We start from the raw sequence: 23,982 nt of genomic DNA, 5'->3' as shown, positions 1-23,982 counted from the left end.
ACTTGACTTCATATTATGGGATGCATTCCAATGATAACGTTTGTTATTGTAAAACAGATGTTAAGAAAAATGTAAACAAACCGTTTAAAAAAAATTGTATTCTTAGCAGCAACTTTTAATTTATTTTTTTTTTTAAAAAGTGTTTACTCCCGTTAAAAACCATGTGCTGGTGACGTCACAGGTTTTTTCCACGTTAAGATAACTTTTTCGAAGAAAAGTTGAAACGGAGCAAAATAGCAAAAATATGTTGAAAAATGAGGTAAATATATAAAATATATAAAAATATAATTAATCTTTTTACGATAAATTTATTTAAATGTTGTGAAATTTAGTTTCTATTAGCGTAAAATCGAAAAAAATTATGCTTGCAGTTTAGCACGTGTGTAGTTCCATTTTTGTATTCAGATTTAGTTGTAAACTTTAACGCTATTAAAATATGTTATATACTGTGATATTTAGAAACAAATTATGTAGATTTAATAATCATTTAGGTGACAGTTAAAATTTTAACACCAACTGACCAAACTGTTTTTTTAACAAAAAATGTAAACAAACATTTTTTTACAAAACTTGATGCTTCAAAATTTTTTAAGGATCAGGATTCGGATGCAGAGAGCAGTTGCAATGAAGAGTCAACTTCTAGAGGAAACATCAACGACATTGTCTCAATGTTGGATGATGGATACAAATCTGAGGAGGAGCTGAACACAAGAAAGCTCGTAACGCAGATGAACAGAAAGAAGAAAAAGTCCGGCGGATTTCAATCTATGGGTTTGTTAATTTTGTTGTTACTATAAAAAAAATTTGAGCATTATGTTAATCTCTAATATAAACTTATGGCATTAACTAATTAACATTGTCAAAAACAAAACATTTAATTACTTCTATAATGTTTGTTAATGAATTATTTTATTTGTATTAAAAATGTTTAGAGGTCGCACTAAACGCACTAAATTTTATGTTTTTTTTGCCCTCTGTTTCTCCTAAAGGTCCAGATATTTATTGTATATGTATATTGTTTTTTAGGTCTTTGCCATCCTGTTTTTAAGGGAATCATAAGAAAAGGTTACAAAGTTCCTACTCCCATTCAAAGAAAGGTAATTTTATCTTGGTTACAAATCTCTATTTGAAATATATATATAAATATATATTACATTTTACCAAAAAAAAATATATATATTATATACTATTTATCTTTGTTAATTTTTAGTGTGTCCCACTTATAATGAGTGACAAAGATGTTGTAGCGATGGCACGAACCGGCAGTGGAAAAACTGCTGCTTTTTTGATTCCGTTGTTTGAGAAGTTACAACAAAGACAAAGTAATGTTGGTGCAAGGGCGTTGCTGCTTTCACCAACACGAGAGTTGGCTTTACAGACTCTTAAATTTGTTAAAGATGTAAGTCAAGGTTTTTGATAATAAATTTGGCTTATGTTTTAAGTAAAAATTCAATTTTTTAGATTTTAACGCCTGTTGTAAAATTCTTATATATTATCTATAATTTTATATTTTAAAATAGGCTAATGTTTATTGAGCTGTCCTTAAATAAAAATGGAAATTGTTAAAGTATTAAGTAAATATGCCCTTTTAATAGTTAAATATGTATATAAGTAATGTAATAAAAGGTTTTCACATTATTCTAATTCCAATAACCAACAGCAATTATTATGAACTAAATTAAAATTTACAATTATATTTTTTTGTTTATGTTAGCTCGGTAAGTTTACCACTCTAAAAACAGCGTGTATACTTGGAGGTGATAAAATGGATGACCAGTTTTCAGCAATACATGAAAACCCAGACATAATTATCGCCACACCTGGTAGATTGATGCACATTCTCGTTGAAATGGAGTTCAGGTTGCAGTGTGTTCAATATGTTGTATTTGATGAGGCTGATAGGTAAGAAGTGTTATAGTTTAATATTTATTTAAACAAAAAAACAAGAAGTTAAAACAATACTCTTACATTAAAATCAAAAAAAAAAAAAAAAAATTTTTAATTGATTTCTAGATTATTTGAACTTGGCTTCCAGGAGCATCTTCACGAGATCCTTCGAAGACTTCCGGAAGATCGCCAAACTCTTCTGTTTTCTGCAACTCTTCCTAAACAATTAGTGGAGTTTGCTAAAGCTGGATTAAACGATCCTACTCTAGTGAGATTGGACGTCGACTCCAAATTAAGTGATCAACTAAAAGTAAGAAAATTACAAAAATTGTTGATTTTTTTTTTTGTTGAAAACTTGTTGATTAAAAATCTAATTTGATTTTAAAAAAACATTAAAGGTTCTATTTTTTTTTTATTTTAAAAATTGTTTTTTAGTTAAGATTTCTTCAAGTTCGAATAGAGCACAAATTACCGACCTTAATTCACCTGTTGAGAGATGTTTTTAAAGAAAATGAACAAACTGTTGTCTTCGTTGCCACCAAACATCACGTGGAGTATATAAAAGATGTAAGAATTTTGTTGTCCTAAAATGTAATTTAATTGCAATATCATTATGATAAATGCACTTACTTTCTTGCATAAAATTAAAAAAAATTGTTATTATAAAGCGATATTTTTGTATTTGTTTATTCTTAAGTATAAGAAAGATTTCAAAGAAATACTTGTTATCTTATTTTAGCTAATATTATATCAAAAATTTGACAGGTTTTAGGGTTTTGTGGTATGAGTGTATCCTATGTTTACAGTAGCCTTGATCAAACAGCAAGAAAAATAAACATCGCAAAATTTCGAAATCGAAAAACAATGATCTTACTTGTAACCGATGTAGCAGCAAGAGGATTGGATATTCCAATGTTGGATAATGTCGTGAATTTTAGTTTTCCGTCAAAATCCAAACTTTTTGTTCATAGAGTCGGTAAGTTTAATAGAATACAATACATTTATGAGTTTTAAATTTGTTTAAAATTATTTTTGAATTTTGGCTTAAACAGTTTAATTTTTATCTAAACAGGAAGAGTGGCAAGAGCAGGAAGAACAGGAAATGCTTTTTCTTTAGTGTCCTCTGATGAACTGGCATTTGTGATCGATCTTCATCTCTTCCTTGGAAAACCGATAAACTTCGCCAAACCTGGAGTGAAATATCAAGGTTAAAAAAAATACTTTTTAACGTTGTTTACTTAGTTGATTTGGAATGAACTTTAATTTTTTTATTTAAAAGTGTTTAATTTTTTTTTAAATGGGAAGCAGATACCTTGATGAAATGAAGTAGACTTCATTAAGCACTGAGACTTTCCTATATTAACTTGTGCTTGAGAACTCCGCTATACACAATACACATAGTGCGGACAGTTACGGCACATACAAACTTTTAAAAAAAATCAGTTAAAAATATTAAAAAGGCTTTAAATTTGATTCAATATCAGTTAGGAATGCTTTTACCCTATTTAATTACTTTTAAACTACATTTTGACTTAAATCCAAAGCTTAACCCTTGATATGATTTTAGAATGGGATACTGTATATGGCTGTGTTCCACAAGTTATTATAGATGAAGAAATGGCAACTATGAAGACTTTATCTCACAACTCTGACCTTTCTGACAAGAAAACTGTATCTGAAAATGCCTACAAGTAAGTTAATAACGCTTTTAATATAATATTTATTTCTTTAAAACTTTTATTTTATATTTTTTAGTGTAAATTGGTGTTTACTTAATTTTGTTTGTCTTTGGAAAGTAGATAACTTATTGTGCTCAATATTAGTTGAATAAGTACTGAACTTTCCTATATTGAATAGCACAGGAGAAATCTTAATTGCTTACCATGCTTTATAAGACGGTTATTGTGTTTACATTATTCCAAAATAAAAAAAACTTTTTTTATTATTTAAAAAGAAATAAACAATAATTTAAAACTGACATGTATCATATTATATGCAATTTAAATACAGCAATATTTAGCATTAAAATTTGTTTTAGACAATACCTGAGATCTAGACCCCCAGCTGCAAACGAATCGATAAAAAGAGCAAAAGAAATTTTAATAACAACTAAAATAGGATTTCATCCAGTTTATGGTAAAACATTATGTTAAATTTATCTACACTGAAGTTTTTTGTTTTTCAACTAGTAACTTAAATTTTAATTCTTTTTTTTAGGTTTATTTTAACAAATATATATTTAATAGTTTTAAATTTAATTTTTCAAATAAAACAATGAATTTTTGTTTAATAGATAATTATATGAATGAATCAGATAATGCAAGATTATTACTCTTATCTGGTGTAAGAGATTATAAGCCAAATTCGGTAAGGATTTTTAGGTTTACACTTTTTTACATATTTTTAATTAGTTACTGAACGTTATTAATGGAAAGAAGATAACTTATTGTGCTCAATAATAGTTAAATAAGTACTGAACTTTCCTATATTAAATAGCACTGGAGAAATCTTAATTGCTTACCATGCTTTATAAGACGGTTATTGTGTTTACATATTATTAAAAAGAAAACCATTTTTTGATAAATTAAATTTTTACGTTTAGATCTTATAATATTTATCCTCAATGTAAAAGGTGTAGACTTGATATCTAAATATAAGATATTGCCTATCACCTGAAACCCAGTTTGAGGTGTTTAAAATATAATATTTAATTTTGTTTAGACGATATTTGAAATTGGTGCTACCACAAAAAGTAATGGTGCAATTGTAATGAAGAAAACTCGAAAAAGAAACAACAAATTCATCGAAAAATTTCAAGATAAATTAAAAGCAAAAATTGAACAAAATAAAATAGCACAGAGGTAAAAAAGTTAAAGTTTAATCTACAATTTTTTAAATTTATATGCAACTTATATTTTTATGGAAAGTTAAAATAATAGTTTTAATTTAGTGTCGACATATTTCCAAGAACTAATAAAGAAGAAGTAGTTAAAGATGAAGTTTTAAATGTAAGTTTATTCGAACAAAGAATTTATTAAAAAAAAACTTATACAGATATTAAGGTCTTAATTCATTTTTAATAATTTTGTTTCCTAATTTTAGGAAGTTTTTGACAAAGTTGTTAATCCTACCTCTACCTTAAACAAAGAATTTGTACCCAAGAAAAAACCTAAAAGAAAGATTCGTAAAAATAATATAAAAGATGATGATTTTTATATTGAATATAAACCAAAAGATCATCATTCTGAAACTGGGTAAGTTAAAAATGTTTATAAAAAATGAAATTTAGAATCGACTTGCTATTCAATTTAGTACTACAGCACATTTTTATCGGAAGGATTAGTAATTATCGTAATATTTACTGATTAAATTTTTACTTTAGTTTGAGCATTCTGTCCAGCCAAACTTCATTCTCAAAACAAGCAGCAAATGTTGCTATGGATTTAATGGGAGACGAAGACAAACAAGTATTTATAATAATTCAGTTTTTCTGGATATTTATTATAAAAAGGACTTCCAAAAAATTATTAAAAACTTATTGTCTGTTTAGCTTAGACAACAAAAAACACAGAAAAAGGTTTGGGACCGAAAGCGGAAGCGGTTTGTCAATGCTCAAGACATCGGTCATGGTAACGCTAAAAAGAAAATCAGAACTGAGAGCGGGGCTGTTATTTCGTCAACTTACAAGAAAAATATTTATGCTGACTGGAAAAAGAGATCGAAATTTGATGAAAAGGATCACGACAATCAAAACCAACTTAATAATGATTGGAGAGGAGGTATTTGTAATTTTTTTTATATTTTTAAATCTTATTGTTAATTAGGAAATTGTTGCAAGTGGAAAGTAGATAACTTATTGTGCTCAATAATAGTTGAATAAGTACTGAACTTTCCTATATTAAATAGCACTGGAGAAATCTTAATTGCTTACCATGCTTTATAAGACGGTTATTGTGTTGACATTTACAAACTAAAGTTTTAGTTGTATTTAAATTAAACTGAACATGCATAGCAATTAATGTTATAAATTTTTTTAAGGGGGACGCAAAAACTTTGATGTTCGAAATAAATTTAAAGTTAGTAAACAAGTTAAATCTGAACTCAAGCGACCTGAACAGATTGTGAGGGCAAGGAAATTGAAGGAGAAAAAAATGAAACAAAAACAAAAGGGCAAAAAAAGACGGAAATAAATTTGTAGCTTTTTGTTTAATTAAAAAAAAATTATAAATAAAATTGTATACTGTAAAAATTGAAGAAGTTTTTAATATATTATACATTAATCCTTACATAAAAAATAAGGTAGATATTTCTATGAAAAAAGGTCACAAAGCATTCAAATCACAATGTCAACTTTTTATAATGTTCCAACAACATTTTTGGCATTTCGAGCACGGGTTTTTTGCTTTTACTATCCAGCAGTACGAGCGTAGCTGTAGATAAAATTGCTGCATCACTTTCATACATTTCCTTCACTTTTTCCATGTTTAAAGTATTTGCATAAGAACCTCTAAGGTCAAGTCCTATGTCTTTACATGGGTCACATTCTTTAATAGGATTAAATAAAGCAACGTGTATACGTGTACTGGATTTTCCTAAATGTGAATAGACAGCTCCTGCTAGAAGTGTGTCTGGAAAGCACATCTGTTTTCTGTTGAAAAAGAAATGGGTGAAATATGTTGTCTTGTATCAGTCAACAACATGATTGGGGGTTAATACTTACTTGTAAATGCACTCTATTTTCGCTGTAACGTGAACATATTTTTTGTCAAAATCCATGTTCGGCCTTAAAAAAAGGTTATTATTTTAGGACAGACATTTTTTTGTTAATTTTTAGCAAATTTTGGGATGCACTTATATTTTTATCACTTAAGTATAAAATTTACACCAAAGTTACACACAAAAAAGTTAATTACTCTTACATTGCTGTGACAGCTCTTGTTATAACAGAAAAGTAGTTGAAATACATGGCATAGTTGATATGTGAATATATGTCATTATCATTGAATCTGGTTTGAATAGGCATCAGATACCTGTTAGAAATGATTGATAATTAGTTTATAGACAACTAAAAATGAGTTCGATATAACGGTAAAGGTCATGGGTCACCATATATGACATATACCAGTTTTAGTTTATTTTACTTAGCATGGAGTTATAAAACTAAACGAACACCTATAGCTCGAAATATCCCATAATCTTTTATCTACATCATTTGCAAGATTTCTTCTCTTTGTAATATAGGGTGATGGGATTATCTGAGAAATACGTTTAATTCCTGAAACCAACATTTTTTGCAGCAGGGATATTGTGTTTTATTTTTGCAAAAAGTAAACAAAACGTCATCAGAGCACGTGTTTGTTTAGTCAGAGTTTCCAAATATAAAATGAATTTTTTTGGTTAACTAAGTGTATTTAAAGATTTTTATTTAATTATTCTATATATACATATATCTTTTGATAGTAAATAAAAAGTAGTTTTGCAATGAATTTTTTATTAATAAGCCAGTTTTATTAGGTTAAAATTAAAGATTAAGGCAATATAAAAACTGTTGCAACTAAATACAAAAATATAAATAATTTACAAGTTGTGTTAGTTATTTTGGATAAGATTAGAATAGCAAAAAATCCACATAATAAAATAAAAAAGTTCAAAAGTATAAGATATACAATTTGCTAAAAGTTTAAAAGTATAAGAAACACAATTTGTTGAATGTTTTAAAAAGCATTTTACAAAAAATTTTAAAGCATTAATTTTGCAAAATGATCACTAACATCAGAAGGCATTTTAGGTACAGGTCTGCCTGTATTAATGTCAATTAAAACATTGGTAGCAGAAGCTAATATAGAAGCTTCATTTTCGTACATTCCTTTAACTTTATCCATGTCTAAATCCTTGGCATATGAACCCCTATAACCAATATTTAACAACTTATAAGGATCTCCGGATTGGAAAGGTGCAAATAATCCAACTTTTAGTTGAGAACTTGAATTACCAATTTTACTGAACACAGCTCCCCCTAATATCAAATCAGGAAAGCTCATTTGTTTTCTACACAATAAATAAAACCAATTTCATTTTAAAACCTTAGTAAAAACATAAATGTATGTGGTATAAAAAAAATTTTATCTATAAAATTCAATTTTTTTTTAGTTTTAAACATATACAAATAAATAAAATAGTAAGTAGCAGTTATGTAACAATCAACTTGCCTGTAAACACAATCTGTTCGTGCAGTTACATGATGAAATCTTTTATCAAAATCTTTAATCTTCCTAAAATTTAGAGGCTCTTCCATTAATGCTTTATTTAAAAATAATAAAAAATTACATTAAATAGCATAAAAAATATATGTATAAGATCTCACATAGCTGTGGTGCTTCTCATCATTAGACCAACAAAATGAAAATATTTTGCATAGTTTACATGTGAATACATATCATTATCAATAAATCTGGTTTGAATCAGCATAAAGTATCTAAAAATAAAAATTAGAATATGGCACATAGGTCAATGAAATAATTTGATAAAATAAACATTTAAATTATATTTTTTATTAAACAAAAAAGAAACAAAATTAAAAACAATACCTATACGTTGAAATACCCCATAATTTTTTCTCAGCATCATTAGTTAAACATCTTCTACCAACAATAAAGGGAGACAATTTTAGAAGTTGTTTCATTGTGCTAAATTAACCAATTTCAATATTTTTAGTCATGTAAAATAACTTTAACCACCGCTGATTTGCAGTTATATGTATGTACCTTGTTATTGCAGCACGCTAAAATGTAAACAAACAATGACGTCATAGTTTTTCAAAACGAACATTTTTAAAGTAATAACAAAGTAATAAAATTGTTGGTTGATCATTTTATTTAATGTTTTTTAAAATGATTATTTAAATAAAATGACGCATAGTTTAGTATGTTTATAGTATGGATATTGATGCGTTGCGGTGGGGATAAATTATTAACATACCCACGTGTTTTTTACATTGACATTTGTTTACAAATCGAATTCAGGTTGTGAAAGTTTTGTAGTTTACGTGCGGTAAAGTTTTGTTTGTACTTGATTAACTATAAAAAATCTTGCACTTGTGTATAGACAAAAAACAGTGTCTCTAAAATATCTGTTAGTATTTTTATTTGTCAGTTTGTTTAAGTTTTTCATCGTCTGATCGTTCAATTTTGTTTTGTGATAGTAGAGAAAAAGAGTTTTGTACTGTATCTTTTAAAATATGTTCATAAGAACATTGATTAAACTTAGATTTAGATATGTCAATGTTAAAAACACAAACAAACTGTTGCCTCGGCATTTATCAAATCAAAATACAGAAAAAACGAATATAACAAAACCAGAAGAAAATCACAATTTTGGATCCTTAAACAATTTGGAAAATGCTCTTAAGAAATTATTGCATTCCACTAAAAAATATTATTCATGGAAAGGAAAATTTACATTTGGAATTTTTGTTGCTGTAATCTCTGGAGGTATGAAATGTTTTTTAAATTAATAAAAATTCTGATCAAATTTATACTTTCCATTTTATAAATGATTTATTTTAACCTAATCATATCTTGTAGGTTCTTACTTATACTTTGTAAGAGACAGTATGAGGTCATTGGTGGTAGATGAGGTGTCGACTGTAGCCAGTAAGTCATTGGAAGATGATAAGTTACAAAATAACGCCGAACAACTTTCGAAATTGGTTGTCAACAATATTTTGCATGATCAGGAAATTAAACAACAAACAGAAATATTTTTAAGAAGTAAATAAGTTGTTTATGTTTACCAAAAACTATGTTAATCTTTCTTCTTTTTATGTTGCATTGGCCTATAGTAAAATCAAAATAAATATATACTACATTTTTAAATATAACTTGTCAATTAATTATGTATTTAAATATATAAGTTTAAGTTTTCAATATTTGGCAGGTATTTTATTGAGTGAAGAAACTAAAGACTCATTATCGGAATTGCTTCTTTCTGTAATTCAAAAAGAAGAATTTGTTGAATATGTTGCAACTAAGTTAAAGGTATATACATCAAATAAAACAAAATATTAATACTGTTGACAGTAAAATTACTTTTGTTGTATTGGTTAGTTTTCTGTTTTCGTCTTATGTTAATGACCCCAAAAATTAATTTATCAAATGTTTTGTTAAATTTTTAAATGTTTTTTTTTAGGAGATTTTACTTGGAATTTTAGAAGCTGAAGACACAAGAATTGTTGTAATGTCACAAGTAGAATTAATTTTACAGGATCCTGGCATAAAACTTTCAGTGGAGAACTTAATAAATAATGTTACAACTACAGAAGAGGTACATTTGCTTCACGACTTTAATTCTATAGACTATTACAGGCATCGTATTCTAAATCTTACTTTATAATTTTATATTTGCAAATATTTCCATTTTTAAATTATATTTGCCTTTTTTTAATAATAAACTTAATTTTCTCAGGTTAAAATAATGCTTGCTGAGTTCTTCAAATCTGTGTTAGCTTCAAAGTTAGTTCATGACCAGGGTAGTGAACTTGGAAGACAAATAACCACTGATGTAATAACCGATGCTGATGTTCAACAGGAAGCTGGTAAAGCGCTATGGGCAGCTATAGCACGTTCGGTTACGCCAAGCTACTTTAATTCAAAGAAATAACAATACTGTTTATGCTTTAATATCTTTAAATAAGTGTTTTTACTTTCACACTGTTTATTTTTTTGTTTTTGTTGTTGATGTTGACACACTGTTATTGTGTTTAAATGCAATATTTATTGTTTTTAATATTTTGAAACATATTTATTGATGTGCCATGAGTTGAAATGGTAATCTAGTGCAAAATTATTTTTTATTATCGTTACTAAATTATTTATTTAATATTTTTAGAAAACTAGGGGTTTCTAATATTTAGAATGATGGACAAAAAGAAAAAAAATGTTACTGATTTAAAAGCCAAGCGAAAAGCCGAAATTAAATTGGAAAAAGAACAACGGAAAATACAAAAACTGGAAAAAGAGTTTGCTAAAAAAAGAGACGATGAAATTAAGAAAAAGGCAGCTGAAGAAGAAGTTGCAAAGGAAAAAAAGGAAACTGGTAGATTGTATACAGTAAGTGTTGCTATACCAGGCTCTATACTGGACAATGCCCAATCACCAGAATTAAGAGCTTATCTTGCTGGTCAAATAGCAAGAGCTTGTGTTGTTTTTCAGGTAAGTTTCTATTTAAAAACATGATATTAAAAAACAAATTAGATTTTTGTTCATTTTAGTTTTGCTAATCTAAGTATTTTTTATCTATTTGAAGCACATTAATTCGAATGTGTATCGTAACTTAATTTTGACCAATTGCAAAAGAAAAAGGTTTTGTTTTTATCAAAAAAATATTTTCTATAAAATCAGGTTGACGAAATAGTTGTTTATGATGAAAGCGAAAACGACGACGAAGACAAAAAAACGACGGAAGGTGAATTCACGGGGGTGGGAAAAAAGGGAAATTGTAACGTACAGCTAGCGCGAATTTTACAGTACCTCGAATGCCCGCAATATTTACGAAAATCGTTTTTTCCGAAACACCACGATTTACAATACGCTGGTATTTTAAACCCGCTAGACTGCCCGCATCATATGCGCACTGAAGATGTAGCGAAATATAGAGAAGGCGTGATATTAGATAGGCCCGTTAAATCCGGTAAGGGTTCGTTCGCAAATTGCGGGACCCTTAAACTAGTTCAAGTCGATAAAATACTTCAACCCAATGTTCGAGTCACAGTCCAGTTGTTACCAGAAGAAGAGAAACACAAAAAATATCTCCAGGCAAAGGTGGTACCCCCAGATTACCCCCGAATAAAGTCGAGTATTTATTGGGGTTATTCTGTTCGGCTGGCAAGTAGTCTCAGCCAAGCCTTAGTTAACTGTCCCTTTAAAGACACCGGTAAGTATGACGTCACAATAGGTACATCGGAGCGCGGCAACTCGGTCGACGAATTTAAGTTACCTGAATTTAAACATCTTTTGGTGGTTTTTGGAGGGGTACAAGGGTTAGAATTTGCATTAGAGGCGGATGAACAGTTGGAAGACTTTACAGATCCCAAGGATTTGTTTGATAATTATTTAAACACCTGTCCAACTCAAGGAAGTAGAACTATACGCACCGAAGAAGCTATTTTAGTAACTCTTTCAGCGCTCCGGCCAAAGTTGCCAAACCTGGCAAACGTGTAAAATTGTAAATAAATTGAATTATATTTTGAATATGGTGGTATGCTTTATAGCCTAACAAAATAAATATAAGTTTAGTGAGATAGTATGGATAAGCTACGCATAAATAAGTGTCTTTTTTTCGCTGTGTATAATTACAAAAATACACTTAGTTATTTGTAAAAGATTGCTTTAAATTGACTATTTTTTATTTTCGAAAATACAAATCTACATAAATATCAAATACATACAAGAATATGAATAGTATAAAAATCAAAAAAATACATCAATATTGCACATTTTAAGCTATATAACAAAATTTACATTTTAATAATTGTCACATCTAGTGATTTATCTAATTCAAGAAGGCGCATTCCTTCCATAAGTTTCGGTGGTAAACTATTTTGTACATTTGAATTATCTGAAGGTTGAAACTGTAACACCTGCTCGCCAACAGTTGAAGCTGTGTGTTCGTAATTTTCAGCCAGTTCGAGTATTTCTTTATTTTCAAGCAAGCACCCAGTCTGTGAAATCTGTAGATTACTTGGTATTTGATCTATAACGTCAGAATTTGGTCCAAAAAACGCGCAAGTAAACTGAATTTTTTCGTTGTCGAATTTTTTTATCCCCAATCCAGCGATTATCGGTTGTGGGTAACCTAAGTTTGATCTACAAACATAATTGTAAAATTCATAAACACATTATTGCGAATGTTATAAAATATTTATCCTATTTTGTGTTTTTTTTACCTTTTATCGCAGTGATTTTGAACCAGAAACTGCTTGTAATCGCCAGGGTTTTGTATATACCTGAGAATATTCTTTTAGTTATTGTCTGTTCTTTAGCGATGTCAAATTTGGGTATGTAAGGCTACGTAAAAATGTGCTGCGTTGTTAGTGTTACATAATGCAACGTCATAGTAATACGCAGACAATGCCAACGAAACTACACGAGTATGTTAAACGACTACTTACCTTTTAATAAACCATTGGGTAACTGATAACATCATATTATGATATACAGATTCATACAGATGACCATTGCCGTTATTGTCACGATATCTTGTTTGTACTGGAACGAAATACCTAAAAATAAATAAAAGAAACTATTAATGGACTTTACTAACTCCTGATGGTTGAAAATAGAAACAAAATTTTTTAAGAGAATGACAAGTCGTTTTTTAAATATAAGAAAATCACGAATACATACCGAACGAGTGTATGTAGCTAAAGTTATTCACATATTTATGTTTAGAAGCAACTAAATTTGTTGTTAATTACGTAAGTTTGTTTATGAGATGAATTAACTAATTAATAACATCATTTAACGTTTACCGATTTTTTATTTTGACGCATTTTTACGCGCTTCTCATAATAACCTTTTTTTGACTATTAGGCCACTATTTCAAGGGTTTAATAAATATTCGGGAGTATTGTTTATGCAAAAATAAATAATATTTAAAATATATATCTTAAAAATTCGTAAATGAATAACTTTCTATGATCTTAAGTTATGTAGACGCTTTAGTTTTTAGGCTAATATATTCGCTTTCTTACCTGTAACTCATTAGATCCCATGTCTTCTCATTATGCTTAACTGTGCTATAAGCTCTTGGTTTTATGGAACTAAAATTACTACTTAACAGCTTTCGAAAATACATATCTCACCAATAGACTGTCCCTGGGTTAATTTTTTAGCCCGTCTTTTTTTTAAAAACGGATGTTTTTGTTATCGAAGTATATAATTAATTAATAATTTAGTTAGTAATAATTTTAAAATGGTCGCTCGAATTTGCGTTTCTAATTAATAATTGTGTACAATATCGCGGTCTGATGATGCATCTTATCAATCTCGTATGTTTTATAGTCACAAAATATGACGTCAAATTACGATGTTCTGTGCGTGATAAATTTTATTTCAGGATATATGCATTGTGACGTTAAGTCGTGTCATGAATTGATGAGCGTTTATGATTTGCGTTTTTTACGCCATAACAAAAAATAAATACGAGGTTTGCGCGAAAGTACGCTTAATTAGTATTGCGTTTTTAACAGAACTTACACAGAAGGTAAACTAGGGATTTACGGAAATGGTGTAAAGTGTGCACTAAAAAATCACAGCAAACTAAACCATTTGATGACTTGAAAAAAAAAATAAAAAATATTGCATTAAATAAAAAATTTGACGTAAATTGAAGTAGATTAAATTTTTTATGATTTTTTAAAATAATTTAACGTTTTTGATGTTTTTGTAATCGTCTTTTTAAAGCTTCTTGTTTTTTTCTTTCGATTTCAGCTAGAGTGCATTTAGATGACAAAGTCTTCATAGAAGTTGTTTCTTTTACTATTGTGTTATTGTTTGTTGTATTATTTCTTACATTTCCGGTTGTTAAGGATGTTGGTTTAAATTTGTTTGTTGTTTCTATAAAGGAAATGATTGGGATATTATAAGCTGCCATAATGCAGTACATGCTGTTTCTATAAAGTTTACTTATTAAAAATATCAACTAAAAACATTGTGAAACATTGTTAGATATGACAGTAAACCAAAAATTTAAAATAGTTTATGTTTATTTATTCGAGATAGATAAATTTTGTTACACTGCCTTATAAAAAAGGCACTGGTTTATGTTTTAAAGCATAATTTTTTATTTTTTTACGGTTGCTTACCTTGATTTTGTTTTTTTGATTGAGATTGTGTAAATTCTTCAATACCCATTAACAAATCGTCGTCATCTGATGAAAAAATACAACTATCTTCTTTCTTGCATCTTTCCAGTATTGGATTCTTTGTTTTTGTTAAAGTGTTTTCAATAAAGTTCGATTTTGTGTTATTATTGTTTGTTGGTATATTTGCACTTTTTATATTGCCATTTTTGCTAGAAGACGTAGCTTTTTGTGATCTGGTAAAAGGTTTATGTTCTTGATTTGATAGAGTTTTGGTGTTTGTGACTGTGTTTTTCGTTGCAAAATTTGATTTGTTTTTGACATATGAATCTAGTTTTGGTCGTTTTTTTAGTGCAGCTTGTTTTTTAAGTTCAATCTCAGCTTGAGAATATTTTCGTTGTGATAAGGTGACTGGGGATTTCTTTTCTTCAATTTCTAATAAAAAAATTTGTAAATAATTTAAAGTAATTTATACAGTTGTTGATGAGTTTAACCAAAAGTTTTTAGTTGGTGTAATTAGTGGTGTAATTGTTTAACAATTCTGTAGAGAAAATTCAGTAGAATTGTTTAACAATTCTGTAGAGTTTATTATTACAAACTTTCTACTAAAAAAGTATTTTATAAAATATGTCACTCTGAAGTAGTTTACCTTGTTTTTCTTTTTGTGATTCAGTTAAAATAACAGCTTCCAATAACATACTATCATCTTCTTCCATCAAAAATAAATCCTCTTTACTATTGTTTGTTGGATTTAGTATCGTTCTTGTTTTAATATCTGATTTGAAAGAAGCATTTGACTTTTGTTTATTTTGCTGTTGTTCTAAAGAACTTTGTTTTGGATTTAATTTATTTTTGTCGTGAATTGTTTCTTTCGTTTTTTTAAATGTAAATGATGGTTTAGTTTTTATATTAGCATCTTTGTTGAATAAGAGGGCTTTATGATTAGTTTTAATTTTTGTTTTTTTGTCAGAGTCAACTAATTTAATAGGTGATAATATGGATTCATAGTTGTATAGTCGAGGTGTTGTTTTAACTTTATCTGAAGGATTAGAAAGTATATCGTCACTCCAACTGTCTTCCATCACCAAGTTGTTTAGAATATCTTCAGAAATACTGTTATCGAAATTATCTGACGCCTTTCGTTTTGGGGTTACTTTTCGTTTAGTTTCAATATTGCAACTTAATTTTGACGTTGTTACAGTTTTATTAGAAATGCAGCTTTGAAGAGGTTTGGGTGAAATACTATTTCTTTTGGGTGTTGTTTTCTTTGGATTTAATACTGGCGAACTTTTTGGTTGTGTTTGTTTAGTATTTGTTGAACTAACTTGGGATTGCCTTTTCGGTGGTCTTTTTCTGCTCATACTTTTTAGTTTTTGTGATTTCGGCGAGTTTGTTGACATAAAAAACTTTAAACAATCGTCGGCAGTTTTTATGTCACCATTTATTGGTTGAGGTAATGGGTCTTTTGTTTTAAGAGGTGTCTTGGTTGATCTTTTTTTACATTTTTCATGTTTTGCATCGCCTTTTGGAGTACTTGTCGACTTTGATGGCTTTAAAGGCTAAACAGATTCAAAAAATAATTTATTTTAAGGTAACTTATTCATAAAATTTAAGAATTTAATTAATACTTTGTTAATTATATATTTATAAGTAACAAAATTAAACATGGCATACTTGGACAGGACTTTTCATGTTATTGAGTACATTTTCATGTTGATTTACACCTGATGTATTCAAAAACAAATCTTCATCCCAGTCTGTAGGTTCATCTTTAACAAAATAATATTTTTACAGATCTTTTTGCAATTTTATATGTTCAACAGCTAAAAAAGTTTTGCCATTTTAAACATAATAATTTATGGTTGTTAAAGGATTATTATTCACCAATATTATGGTCATTTTTGTTTGTAAAAGCAACAGCATTGGTTGAAACAGAAGAAGGTAAATCTTCATGACGGCCTGACATTTCAAAAACCATTTCCATCGAGTTATTAAATTCATGATCTAAAAAGTGTTAAGTTGATTTTATAGCAAAATTGTATTATAGGAATTGTATAACAAGAACTATTAATTTTTACAAAAACATAATTTTTTGTTTACCAGTATCATTGGAGAATTTTCGAAATTGATCAATTAAGTTTCTTGCTTTATCATATCGTTTGGTGTCACAAATATTTGCATTATTACTTGAACCTGGTTTCTATCAACAAAATATTTAAGTCAATACATTTTAAGTTTTTTCAAATTGGCAAATTTATAATAGGCCTATTTATTTAAAAATGACTTACAGCATGTTCTTTTGTTTCTCGCCTAAAATTTCGAAACTGTTGAGATCTTTGTGTCTGGGTTCCCCACTTTGTGTATGAACGTTCTAAACTACCTGGGGCTACAAAAATAGTATTCATTTAAAAAAAAATACATTTAACAGTTTAAAGTAAAATTCAAAGAGATGATCTAATACAAAATTGAGGTAGTTGTTTATAATATATTAACGATACCTTTGTTCACGTTTTTTTTAACATATTTGTGTTAATTTCAACATTCAGAGATCATTTGCAAATGATAGCAGTGAAACAGTTAAAGTGAACTTGTTAATTTGTAATTACCTTGATATTGTTTCCAGTCGTTTGCCGTAGGAGAATCACAATTCCAATAAACTTCAACTTCGCAAATTGATTGCGATGCTTCGTCCATAATATTTATACTTCTAACTACGATTTACATGCTATTAAAACAAAATACTGCATTTTGGAAGTTTATTTAGAACTTTAATGCGTGTTTACATTGTATTTTCGCGTGTTTACATTGTACATCGTTGAACCAATGCACGTGTGTTAGTTTACTACACATTTATAACTTAAAAATAACAGGTAATAGAGCATTCTTATTTTATTTAGTATATCATTTTTTTAATAATTATTTTACACAAGTTTTATTTTTCGTAAACGACAGTTTAAAGCATTTGTTGTACACTATTGTATAGAAATCTTATAATACAAGGTTTTAGGGTGACGTCACTAGGAACATGTGCCTTGTGTTGTTTACATTCGTGTGTGTTATAAATTTACTATAAGGTTTTGTTCGTATTTATGCAATACTAACACAATGTCAGATGAATCTAACAAGGTAGGAGGTGCAGAACGGCTTCAACAAGTTCATGGCCAAGCTATTGCAGAAGTCCAATCTCATTTAAAACACTGGTAAACTATTTAGAAAAAATTAAATGCAATTTTAAAAATGCGCATTCTGTCATTATTTTTCTAATTTTCAGTTATTGGTTGCCCATTTTATATTTTTATTACAAGTTATAGTTATTATTGGTTTCTTTATTTATATTAATAATAGGTAGTAAATTATATATCTAAAATTTAATATGCTTTGTAAAATTGTAATTAGGGAAAATGCAAAAGAAGATTATGATAATTTATCAAAGCGATTATCCACCCTTCCACTAAAACTAACACAGGATGTCATGGTAAAACTATTTTTTGAGTTTATTTTAAATTGATATATTTTAAAAAGTGTTTCATCTGGTACACTACAAGATAATAACACAGTAATTCTAACAAAAATTAAATACATTTTATAATAATGCACTTGCAACATTTTTTCTTAAAAATTTAAATAATTTACCATTTAATTGTTGCATAAATAGGTTCCATTTGGTCCCCTTGCTTTCATGCCAGGTCAATTAATACACACAAATGAATTACTCGTTCATTTAGGGGACTCCTGGTTTGCAGAAACTACATGTAGTCAGGTAGTACACAGTTAAATTGTATCTTTCATTTTAAAACAGTTATTTTTAATATGTTTTTTACTATTTGAACATGCAGTTGTATAATTTTTAAAATATGTTTAGGGATTAAAAATTATAGAGCATCGTTTAGAAACAGTCAATAAAAATATCGAAGATTTAAATAAAACTTTAACAAATTTGGAGAAAAAATCTGAATTTAACTTACAAGAATTGAGTAATGCAGAAGGAGATAAAGGAATAGAAATTAAGGAGGTAAATATGTTTTCTATGTTTATATGAATATGAGAACACTTAAAATTAAAATTATTTTTATTTAAAGGAGGTTTCTGCTGATTATGTTCACCCAAGCAGAAAAAAGAGAATTAGTCGTGTGAAAGAAAAGAAGCCTCTCTCACATGAGGAAAAAGAAATTGCTGTTAAAAGTGTGAGTTTTATTAATCTGATTAAGTGAAACAATTTTTACTATCTCAATGAAAATTTTATACATTTTATTGTAGTGCATGAATGATGAGGAGTTAATGTCCCGTTTGGATGAACTGGAAAGACTTGAAGAAGAGGAGGATGCAGAAGAGTTGGAAAAAATTTAAACTTTTTAATTAAAACATATTTTTCAAATCAAATTAACATTATTATTTAACAACTTATATATTTGGTTTATTTTAACATTTAATTTATATCCAAATTTATATTCAAGTATAAACTTTACAGAGATTCACTTAGTGATGTCTCCAATCCTGATACTAGAAACTCTGAAATGACGGATAACAAAAACTCTGATGTAGACTCAAAAAGTTTTGATAAATCAAAGAGGGTATCCTGGAATAAGGATTTAAATTCCTATAAGTTACCAACAGGGAGAGATGCAGATAGCAGTGATTCAGATGACCAAGTACCTAATACTGTAACTATAAGGTTTAAACATACCCCAACAGAAAAGGTTTGTTATATTACACATACAATTTTTATGAGCAACTAAGCATTTTACTAATACAGAAGCAGTCGGAAAAAATAGAACATGAGTTAAATCCAGGAAATATTGTTACTCAAAAACCTACAAAATCCATTTTAAAAACAGACAAAAACAAAGAAATCAAAACTGTCAAAGAAAAAGTTTTACCAACGACAGCACACAAAACAAATGTAATGGTAAGTATGTATTCTAATAAACAGCTCACAAGTTAATATTTATGTATTACCATGCCTTTTTATTTTAGTTTGGGGTATCGGATGTTGTTAAAGAACATCCTTCAATTTCACACACAGAAATTGAAAGTCAATCTAAACCAACCAAAAGGATATCCAAGTTCAAAGCTTCTCGTTTAAAATAATCCTTCATTTAATATTTTTTTTTATTTTAAAATAAAACACATGTACATAAGGTTTTCCAGTTACAAAGCAGCATGGTTCACTTTATAATCCTCCAAATTAAACTTTACAAACCCAACGTTCTTTGGCAGATAACCTGCAATAAAAAGGGTTGTTAGTTTAATGTCAGCAAAATTAATTTATACATATTTAAAAAATGTGCGAATTATTATTGGCACAAGACATTAGATGTACATTTTATAATCTTCATTTACCCAGATTTTGTGCCAATGAAATTGCTTGTGTAAGTTGTTCATGTCTAAAGCCACACGATCCAGTTCTTAATGGATTTAAAGTTTGTCCGGTAACTTCGTCAATGTATTGTTGCAATATACGAACATTCTAAATAAAGTTAAACACATTAAAATTTATTTTACATAAAAAACTGGAAAAAAGGTAAATTAGTTGGTAGTATTTTTATTACAAAAGTTGGAAGTTATTGTTTTGCACTATATTTAAAATTACAAAAAAATATTACATTGTAAGTGATCAGTATTTTTGGATCTCTACACAATGGGCATGGTGATCCGCTAGCTAGTTTTCCCCCTTTCTAAACAGAAAATGATTATGAATATTTAGATTTGAAAATGTAAAAACATGAATAAATTTTTAAGCATACATAACAGGATTTTCTTGGTTTTTGTGTTTGTATAGCTCCACATTTGTTTCTAAAGTAGTTCTTCCATATCAAGGTTCCATTGGGATATAGTTCTTCATAGTCTGTAAAAAGTATGTCAGGTCAAAAATTAATGTATGTAAATTACCATTTATATATAGAAATGCTACCAACATTTGTTATTTTTTATTAATTGGATAAAAACTTTTTTTTTGTTACTGCTAGTTTACCTTCTGAATCGAGGTAATCAATTGGCGAAAATCCAAAATTTTCCATGTATTCTTTCCAATTCTTATCATGAACTTTCTTTTGCACCTCTGGGTCTCCGGTTTCGATAAAATGTTTCCAAAGTTTTTCATAAATCCCCTCACCCAACACTGGGCCTGCAGCCACATTTCTCCATTCAGGGTGTGGTTTTAAAAGCGTGATATCCAAATTTTTTAAAGCTAGCTCATTTGAATCAAGTGTCTCATTATCCTCTGTATTTGTTGAATATTGGGATAAACTTAGTTTAAACCCACCATTTATGGTGAGTTTACCGTTATTGGATATTAAACTTTTAGTTCTCGTTGAGATTCGTGATCGAAATTTTAAACAATTTGCAACTAAGGACATCGTTGACTTATAGGTTGGCCTTATCTGTTTTGGGTTACACTTTGTTAGGTTGTTATTTTGGTATACTTTAATGTAAAATTTAATACCCGATTTAAGACAACTGTTTGTTTCTATTCAAAATGAAAAAAGACGTTTAGTAAGTTGTTAATCTCAACATGCTTATATGTTTACAAATTGCAGTTGGTCATGCGTGTTACAAAATGTGGTAACTGATCTTTTCTGCTTGATTATAAAAATCCTGGTATATTTTTAATCTTATTTTTTTATATTAAACATTTGGTAATCTTTTTTAAGAAACTCTTGCTTTAGGTTAAAAAATATAAAATGACATGTTTTTAAATTTAATCATGCGTGAATAGTTTGTTTGGAAATTTCTCGATTTTTAAATCAAGCTTTGTTAAAATTTGTTTAGAATTGTTCAGGCAGACATCGCTTTTGTATTTTATTAACTGTTAACTTAATAATGTAATTTGTAAAAAAAGAAACCTTAAGGACAGTAAATTACTTGGGTAGATAGCTATGCCGTTTGTCAGAAATTACGAGTATATTATTAACTGGCAACTGGTTAAAGCGTAAATCAGTTAACATTTATAATGACGGTTTAGGATTTCAACTAAAAAATTTAATTTGGTTTGTTGTATAAGGTTTGTTGCTAGATAAGTCCTGTATTTGGTAATACCACTTCTAAATCAATCATGGTTAGACTGCATGTTAAAAATGGAGAGGAAAGTCAATTTTTATATGACACAACCACATCTATTGCCATTGACAAACTGCAAGAAGAATTAGTCAAACTTTACAATGACCGACTTAAAATCGAAAGATTATGCGTCGAAATTGAGGCTCTAGCGTCCCATGGAATTCTTCTCCCTCCCAATATGCAAGGACTTACAGATGAGCAGATAACAGAGCTCAAGTTAAAAGATGAGTGGGAGGATAAGTGCATTCCGAGTGGTGGTGGAGTTTTTCATCGAGACGACATTGGAAGAAGAAATGGGATTGCTCCCAAGGAGAAGATGGCTGAGGTTTTAACTAATACTATAAAAGAAGCAAAAGCGAATATTAACAAAAAACTTGTTGAATCAAATTTTGTTGTCACAAAAGAATTTCTTAAAGACACGCTTGACCAACTTCGAGGAGCTGTAACCATTGTTTACCCCATGGGTTTACCCCCACATGACCCTATTAAAATGGAGTTTGATGGAGAAGAGGACCTGTCTGGAACACAGGCGTCATTAAAGGTCATCCCAGAGGATCAAGGATCACTGTGGTGGGCCGGAAAAGAAATGCAAACTGGAAAACAACTACTCGATTATGTTGGAAAAAACGAAAAGACGAAGATTGTGGTCAAACTTCAGAAAAGGGGGACAGGTCCTCCAGGAAGAGAGCCAGTCGTCAACGAGGAACAGAAAAAGCAGATGATGCTGCAAGCATACAGGAGACAGGAGGAGTTAAAGAAGTTGGAGGAAACGGAAGATAGTACTCATCTTAGTTCGGATTGGGCTGACAACAATATGTTAAAGCGGCAGTTTCAGGGTCTCAATAACATTTCATGGAGACCAGGCAGACGTTAATCTAAAAATTAAATTCAACTTAACACTGTTATGATTGTAGTTTCATTTTGTTGTATTAATTGTTGCATTTTATCTAATTTAAATTTTGTAGAAAAATAAATATAGATTTTTAAAATAGTTTTTTCATTGTGATTTGCTACTCTGTAATGCAGGTCACATATTTTTTCCATTTTAATATACACCCTGCTTTGCACCAGATTTTTCGTCAAGTTCGGTCATATTACGCTGTGTAAGGATACCCGGGCAGTTAAATATCGCGCATTTATTGCTGAAAGGTATAATCATTATTAGGAGGCGGTTCTAAGTCGTCCAATACCGATGCTTCATACCGTTGTTGACTACATAATACTAACCTTACCAAGGTTGCCAAACTTTCCTTATCAGTGTGATCAAACTTTGCTTTGGCATTTACACTTGCAACATTATTGAGGTATCTGTTTATTGTTTATAGGGCTAGATTAGATAACAAATTAGTTCCGTTGTGAATTTGCAGCAATTTCAGATTAAAATGCTACTGTGACCGAACACAAAGTTACAGAATATACTTAAAAATAGGATGGCTTTTTTACATTGATATTGCAAAGAAACAAAATATTATCAAAATTTCTATTTTTACAACATTACAAAACTTTTCTATACCACCAAGTAGTTAGTTATACAAAAGCGTAAGCTCGAGTTAAAATTGTGCATCAAAAGAGGTGTTTTTTAAAGAGGAAACAAAATGATTACAAACCAACAAAATGCTTTTTATAAAATTTTATTTTGTAAATGGTTAGAACTTATACACTATGAATTTTAATTTAAACAAACTGAATTTTCTGAGGTATTTTTCTTTTTACATCATCGAATCTAATTCCATGGTAGCTTGAAGCTCGATCTTTCCCTGCAATTTTTTTGTTAACAAGTCAATAAAAAACATTTTCATTAAATAAAAGTTAACAACTATAACACTATTCTATTTAATGTTCACCTTCGTGATTTCTATTTCAATATTTCTTAGGCTGGCACTTAGAGTAATAGGTGGAGGCATCTCAAATCCTACTCTTGTCAAAGCTAAAAAAAATTTTTTATTTAAAAAGCATAACATAAGATTTTTTTTAGCCATAAATATTATTACTGATTAAAATTTATTTCATTTGTAAGTATGAAGCTTTTTTACTGTGTATTTACCAAAATCCTAAAAAAAACAAACCGTTCCAACGATCTTGTAAAATAGTAGCAACATCGTTCTGCATCTCGTTCATTACGTCATCGGAAACTTCTCCTACTTTAAAGGTCGTCTGAGTCATTATGGCAGAAGAGTTTA

General features: G+C 28.8%; 10 protein-coding genes across 11 annotated transcripts; 5 read left to right on the top strand and 5 right to left on the bottom strand.

Annotated features, from left to right (window-relative positions):
- Nucleotides 1-162: 162 nt before the first annotated feature.
- On the top strand, nucleotides 163-6,386 carry LOC145752116 (ATP-dependent RNA helicase DDX54-like). The gene is made up of 18 exons (XM_082568333.1): nucleotides 163-259; nucleotides 594-771; nucleotides 1,027-1,097; nucleotides 1,211-1,399; nucleotides 1,715-1,902; nucleotides 2,014-2,197; nucleotides 2,323-2,454; nucleotides 2,653-2,863; nucleotides 2,960-3,094; nucleotides 3,455-3,578; nucleotides 3,926-4,023; nucleotides 4,181-4,254; nucleotides 4,609-4,748; nucleotides 4,838-4,895; nucleotides 4,990-5,141; nucleotides 5,270-5,354; nucleotides 5,438-5,666; nucleotides 5,926-6,386. The coding sequence occupies exons 1-18, from the start codon at nucleotides 245-247 to the stop codon at nucleotides 6,075-6,077; spliced, it is 2,415 nt and encodes an 804-aa protein (XP_082424459.1). The 5' UTR covers nucleotides 163-244; the 3' UTR covers nucleotides 6,078-6,386.
- On the bottom strand, nucleotides 5,939-7,188 carry LOC145752119 (uncharacterized). Its single transcript, XM_082568336.1, has 4 exons — nucleotides 7,060-7,188; nucleotides 6,807-6,917; nucleotides 6,608-6,670; nucleotides 5,939-6,535 (listed from the first exon to the last, which is right to left on the bottom strand). Exons 1-4 carry the CDS (start codon nucleotides 7,173-7,175, stop codon nucleotides 6,226-6,228), a joined length of 600 nt encoding a protein of 199 aa, XP_082424462.1. The 5' UTR covers nucleotides 7,176-7,188; the 3' UTR covers nucleotides 5,939-6,225.
- Nucleotides 7,189-7,426: 238 nt separating this feature from the next.
- On the bottom strand, nucleotides 7,427-8,598 carry LOC145753166 (uncharacterized). The gene is made up of 4 exons (XM_082569564.1): nucleotides 8,475-8,598; nucleotides 8,252-8,362; nucleotides 8,097-8,159; nucleotides 7,427-7,935 (listed from the first exon to the last, which is right to left on the bottom strand). The coding sequence occupies exons 1-4, from the start codon at nucleotides 8,567-8,569 to the stop codon at nucleotides 7,626-7,628; spliced, it is 579 nt and encodes a 192-aa protein (XP_082425690.1). The 5' UTR covers nucleotides 8,570-8,598; the 3' UTR covers nucleotides 7,427-7,625.
- A 518-nt stretch (nucleotides 8,599-9,116) lies between these two features.
- On the top strand, nucleotides 9,117-10,545 carry LOC145753123 (uncharacterized). Its single transcript, XM_082569521.1, has 5 exons — nucleotides 9,117-9,377; nucleotides 9,471-9,656; nucleotides 9,823-9,923; nucleotides 10,075-10,209; nucleotides 10,351-10,545. The coding sequence occupies exons 1-5, from the start codon at nucleotides 9,125-9,127 to the stop codon at nucleotides 10,543-10,545; spliced, it is 870 nt and encodes a 289-aa protein (XP_082425647.1). The 5' UTR covers nucleotides 9,117-9,124.
- A 245-nt stretch (nucleotides 10,546-10,790) lies between these two features.
- LOC145752779 (28S rRNA (uridine-N(3))-methyltransferase-like) lies at nucleotides 10,791-12,189 on the top strand. Its single transcript, XM_082569113.1, has 2 exons — nucleotides 10,791-11,096; nucleotides 11,286-12,189. Exons 1-2 carry the CDS (start codon nucleotides 10,800-10,802, stop codon nucleotides 12,102-12,104), a joined length of 1,116 nt encoding a protein of 371 aa, XP_082425239.1. The 5' UTR covers nucleotides 10,791-10,799; the 3' UTR covers nucleotides 12,105-12,189.
- Nucleotides 12,190-12,277: 88 nt separating this feature from the next.
- Nucleotides 12,278-13,899, bottom strand: LOC145753089 (uncharacterized). The gene is made up of 4 exons (XM_082569480.1): nucleotides 13,637-13,899; nucleotides 13,055-13,165; nucleotides 12,830-12,889; nucleotides 12,278-12,749 (listed from the first exon to the last, which is right to left on the bottom strand). Exons 1-4 carry the CDS (start codon nucleotides 13,738-13,740, stop codon nucleotides 12,401-12,403), a joined length of 624 nt encoding a protein of 207 aa, XP_082425606.1. The 5' UTR covers nucleotides 13,741-13,899; the 3' UTR covers nucleotides 12,278-12,400.
- A 203-nt stretch (nucleotides 13,900-14,102) lies between these two features.
- On the bottom strand, nucleotides 14,103-17,554 carry LOC145752940 (uncharacterized). Its single transcript, XM_082569317.1, has 8 exons — nucleotides 17,353-17,554; nucleotides 17,035-17,132; nucleotides 16,847-16,946; nucleotides 16,631-16,750; nucleotides 16,421-16,515; nucleotides 15,396-16,305; nucleotides 14,750-15,181; nucleotides 14,103-14,501 (listed from the first exon to the last, which is right to left on the bottom strand). The coding sequence occupies exons 1-8, from the start codon at nucleotides 17,438-17,440 to the stop codon at nucleotides 14,311-14,313; spliced, it is 2,034 nt and encodes a 677-aa protein (XP_082425443.1). The 5' UTR covers nucleotides 17,441-17,554; the 3' UTR covers nucleotides 14,103-14,310.
- Nucleotides 17,555-17,785: 231 nt separating this feature from the next.
- Nucleotides 17,786-20,402, top strand: LOC145752276 (unconventional prefoldin RPB5 interactor-like). Of its 2 annotated transcripts, none has more exons than XM_082568533.1 (9): nucleotides 17,786-17,946; nucleotides 18,143-18,221; nucleotides 18,402-18,506; nucleotides 18,609-18,758; nucleotides 18,826-18,930; nucleotides 19,004-19,077; nucleotides 19,215-19,443; nucleotides 19,503-19,652; nucleotides 19,721-20,402. In XM_082568533.1, the coding sequence occupies exons 1-9, from the start codon at nucleotides 17,852-17,854 to the stop codon at nucleotides 19,832-19,834; spliced, it is 1,101 nt and encodes a 366-aa protein (XP_082424659.1). In that variant the 5' UTR covers nucleotides 17,786-17,851; the 3' UTR covers nucleotides 19,835-20,402. The 2 variants fall into 2 exon arrangements, with proteins under 2 accessions (XP_082424659.1, XP_082424658.1); XM_082568532.1 differs by having other exon boundaries at nucleotides 19,500-19,652; nucleotides 19,721-20,398.
- LOC145752277 (small ribosomal subunit protein mS40-like) lies at nucleotides 19,430-21,243 on the bottom strand. The gene is made up of 5 exons (XM_082568534.1): nucleotides 20,718-21,243; nucleotides 20,491-20,591; nucleotides 20,350-20,421; nucleotides 20,087-20,213; nucleotides 19,430-19,968 (listed from the first exon to the last, which is right to left on the bottom strand). Exons 1-5 carry the CDS (start codon nucleotides 21,100-21,102, stop codon nucleotides 19,895-19,897), a joined length of 759 nt encoding a protein of 252 aa, XP_082424660.1. The 5' UTR covers nucleotides 21,103-21,243; the 3' UTR covers nucleotides 19,430-19,894.
- A 281-nt stretch (nucleotides 21,244-21,524) lies between these two features.
- Nucleotides 21,525-22,793, top strand: LOC145752247 (cilia- and flagella-associated protein 298-like). Its single transcript, XM_082568497.1, has one exon. The coding sequence runs from the start codon at nucleotides 21,798-21,800 to the stop codon at nucleotides 22,674-22,676; it is 879 nt and encodes a 292-aa protein (XP_082424623.1). The 5' UTR covers nucleotides 21,525-21,797; the 3' UTR covers nucleotides 22,677-22,793.
- The last annotated feature ends 1,189 nt before the right edge of the window (nucleotides 22,794-23,982 follow it).

Source organism: Corella eumyota, chromosome 5, assembly GCF_963082875.1.
Source record: "Corella eumyota chromosome 5, kaCorEumy4.1, whole genome shotgun sequence".
NCBI lineage: Eukaryota > Metazoa > Chordata > Ascidiacea > Phlebobranchia > Corellidae > Corella > Corella eumyota.
The sequence above is the reverse complement of the archived record's forward strand: the minus strand, read 5'-3'. Positions and strand labels throughout refer to the sequence as shown.

Bases quoted from the DNA above. Each gene is read 5' to 3' on its own strand.
- LOC145752116 (XM_082568333.1), top strand. The intron at 3,095-3,454 runs GTTAAAAAAAAT...ATATGATTTTAG, and splicing joins ACCTGGAGTGAAATATCAAG to AATGGGATACTGTATATGGC. The intron at 4,255-4,608 runs GTAAGGATTTTT...AATTTTGTTTAG, and splicing joins GAGATTATAAGCCAAATTCG to ACGATATTTGAAATTGGTGC.
- LOC145752119 (XM_082568336.1), bottom strand. From the start codon at position 7,175: ATGTTGGTTTCAGGAATTAAACGTATTTCTCAGATAATCCCATCACCC. The intron at 6,671-6,806 runs GTAAGAGTAATT...CCTTTTTTTAAG, and splicing joins ACAAGAGCTGTCACAGCAAT to GCCGAACATGGATTTTGACA. The intron at 6,536-6,607 runs GTAAGTATTAAC...CTTTTTCAACAG, and splicing joins AAAATAGAGTGCATTTACAA to AAAACAGATGTGCTTTCCAG.
- LOC145753166 (XM_082569564.1), bottom strand. From the start codon at position 8,569: ATGAAACAACTTCTAAAATTGTCTCCCTTTATTGTTGGTAGAAGATGT. The intron at 8,160-8,251 runs GTGAGATCTTAT...TCTAAATTTTAG, and splicing joins ATGAGAAGCACCACAGCTAT to GAAGATTAAAGATTTTGATA. The intron at 7,936-8,096 runs GCAAGTTGATTG...TTTATTGTGTAG, and splicing joins CGAACAGATTGTGTTTACAG to AAAACAAATGAGCTTTCCTG.
- LOC145753123 (XM_082569521.1), top strand. From the start codon at position 9,125: ATGTTCATAAGAACATTGATTAAACTTAGATTTAGATATGTCAATGTT. The intron at 9,378-9,470 runs GTATGAAATGTT...CATATCTTGTAG, and splicing joins TGTTGCTGTAATCTCTGGAG to GTTCTTACTTATACTTTGTA. The intron at 9,657-9,822 runs GTAAATAAGTTG...AATATTTGGCAG, and splicing joins AACAGAAATATTTTTAAGAA to GTATTTTATTGAGTGAAGAA.
- LOC145752779 (XM_082569113.1), top strand. From the start codon at position 10,800: ATGATGGACAAAAAGAAAAAAAATGTTACTGATTTAAAAGCCAAGCGA. The intron at 11,097-11,285 runs GTAAGTTTCTAT...CTATAAAATCAG, and splicing joins GAGCTTGTGTTGTTTTTCAG to GTTGACGAAATAGTTGTTTA.
- LOC145753089 (XM_082569480.1), bottom strand. From the start codon at position 13,740: ATGTATTTTCGAAAGCTGTTAAGTAGTAATTTTAGTTCCATAAAACCA. The intron at 13,166-13,636 runs GTAAGAAAGCGA...ATTTATTTTTAG, and splicing joins TGGGATCTAATGAGTTACAG to GTATTTCGTTCCAGTACAAA. The intron at 12,750-12,829 runs GTAAAAAAAACA...TTATGTTTGTAG, and splicing joins CAAAATCACTGCGATAAAAG to ATCAAACTTAGGTTACCCAC.
- LOC145752940 (XM_082569317.1), bottom strand. From the start codon at position 17,440: ATGGACGAAGCATCGCAATCAATTTGCGAAGTTGAAGTTTATTGGAAT. The intron at 17,133-17,352 runs GTAATTACAAAT...CTATTTTTGTAG, and splicing joins CGACTGGAAACAATATCAAG to CCCCAGGTAGTTTAGAACGT. The intron at 16,947-17,034 runs GTAAGTCATTTT...TTTTGTTGATAG, and splicing joins GAGAAACAAAAGAACATGCT to AAACCAGGTTCAAGTAATAA.
- LOC145752276 (XM_082568532.1), top strand. From the start codon at position 17,852: ATGTCAGATGAATCTAACAAGGTAGGAGGTGCAGAACGGCTTCAACAA. The intron at 19,078-19,214 runs GTTGGAAAAAAT...TAAACTTTACAG, and splicing joins GAAGAGGAGGATGCAGAAGA to AGATTCACTTAGTGATGTCT. The intron at 19,444-19,499 runs GTTTGTTATATT...TTACTAATACAG, and splicing joins AACATACCCCAACAGAAAAG to AAGCAGTCGGAAAAAATAGA.
- LOC145752277 (XM_082568534.1), bottom strand. From the start codon at position 21,102: ATGTCCTTAGTTGCAAATTGTTTAAAATTTCGATCACGAATCTCAACG. The intron at 20,592-20,717 runs GTAAACTAGCAG...TACTTTTTACAG, and splicing joins TGATTACCTCGATTCAGAAG to ACTATGAAGAACTATATCCC. The intron at 19,969-20,086 runs GTAAATGAAGAT...TTTTTATTGCAG, and splicing joins TTCATTGGCACAAAATCTGG to GTTATCTGCCAAAGAACGTT.
- LOC145752247 (XM_082568497.1), top strand. From the start codon at position 21,798: ATGGTTAGACTGCATGTTAAAAATGGAGAGGAAAGTCAATTTTTATAT.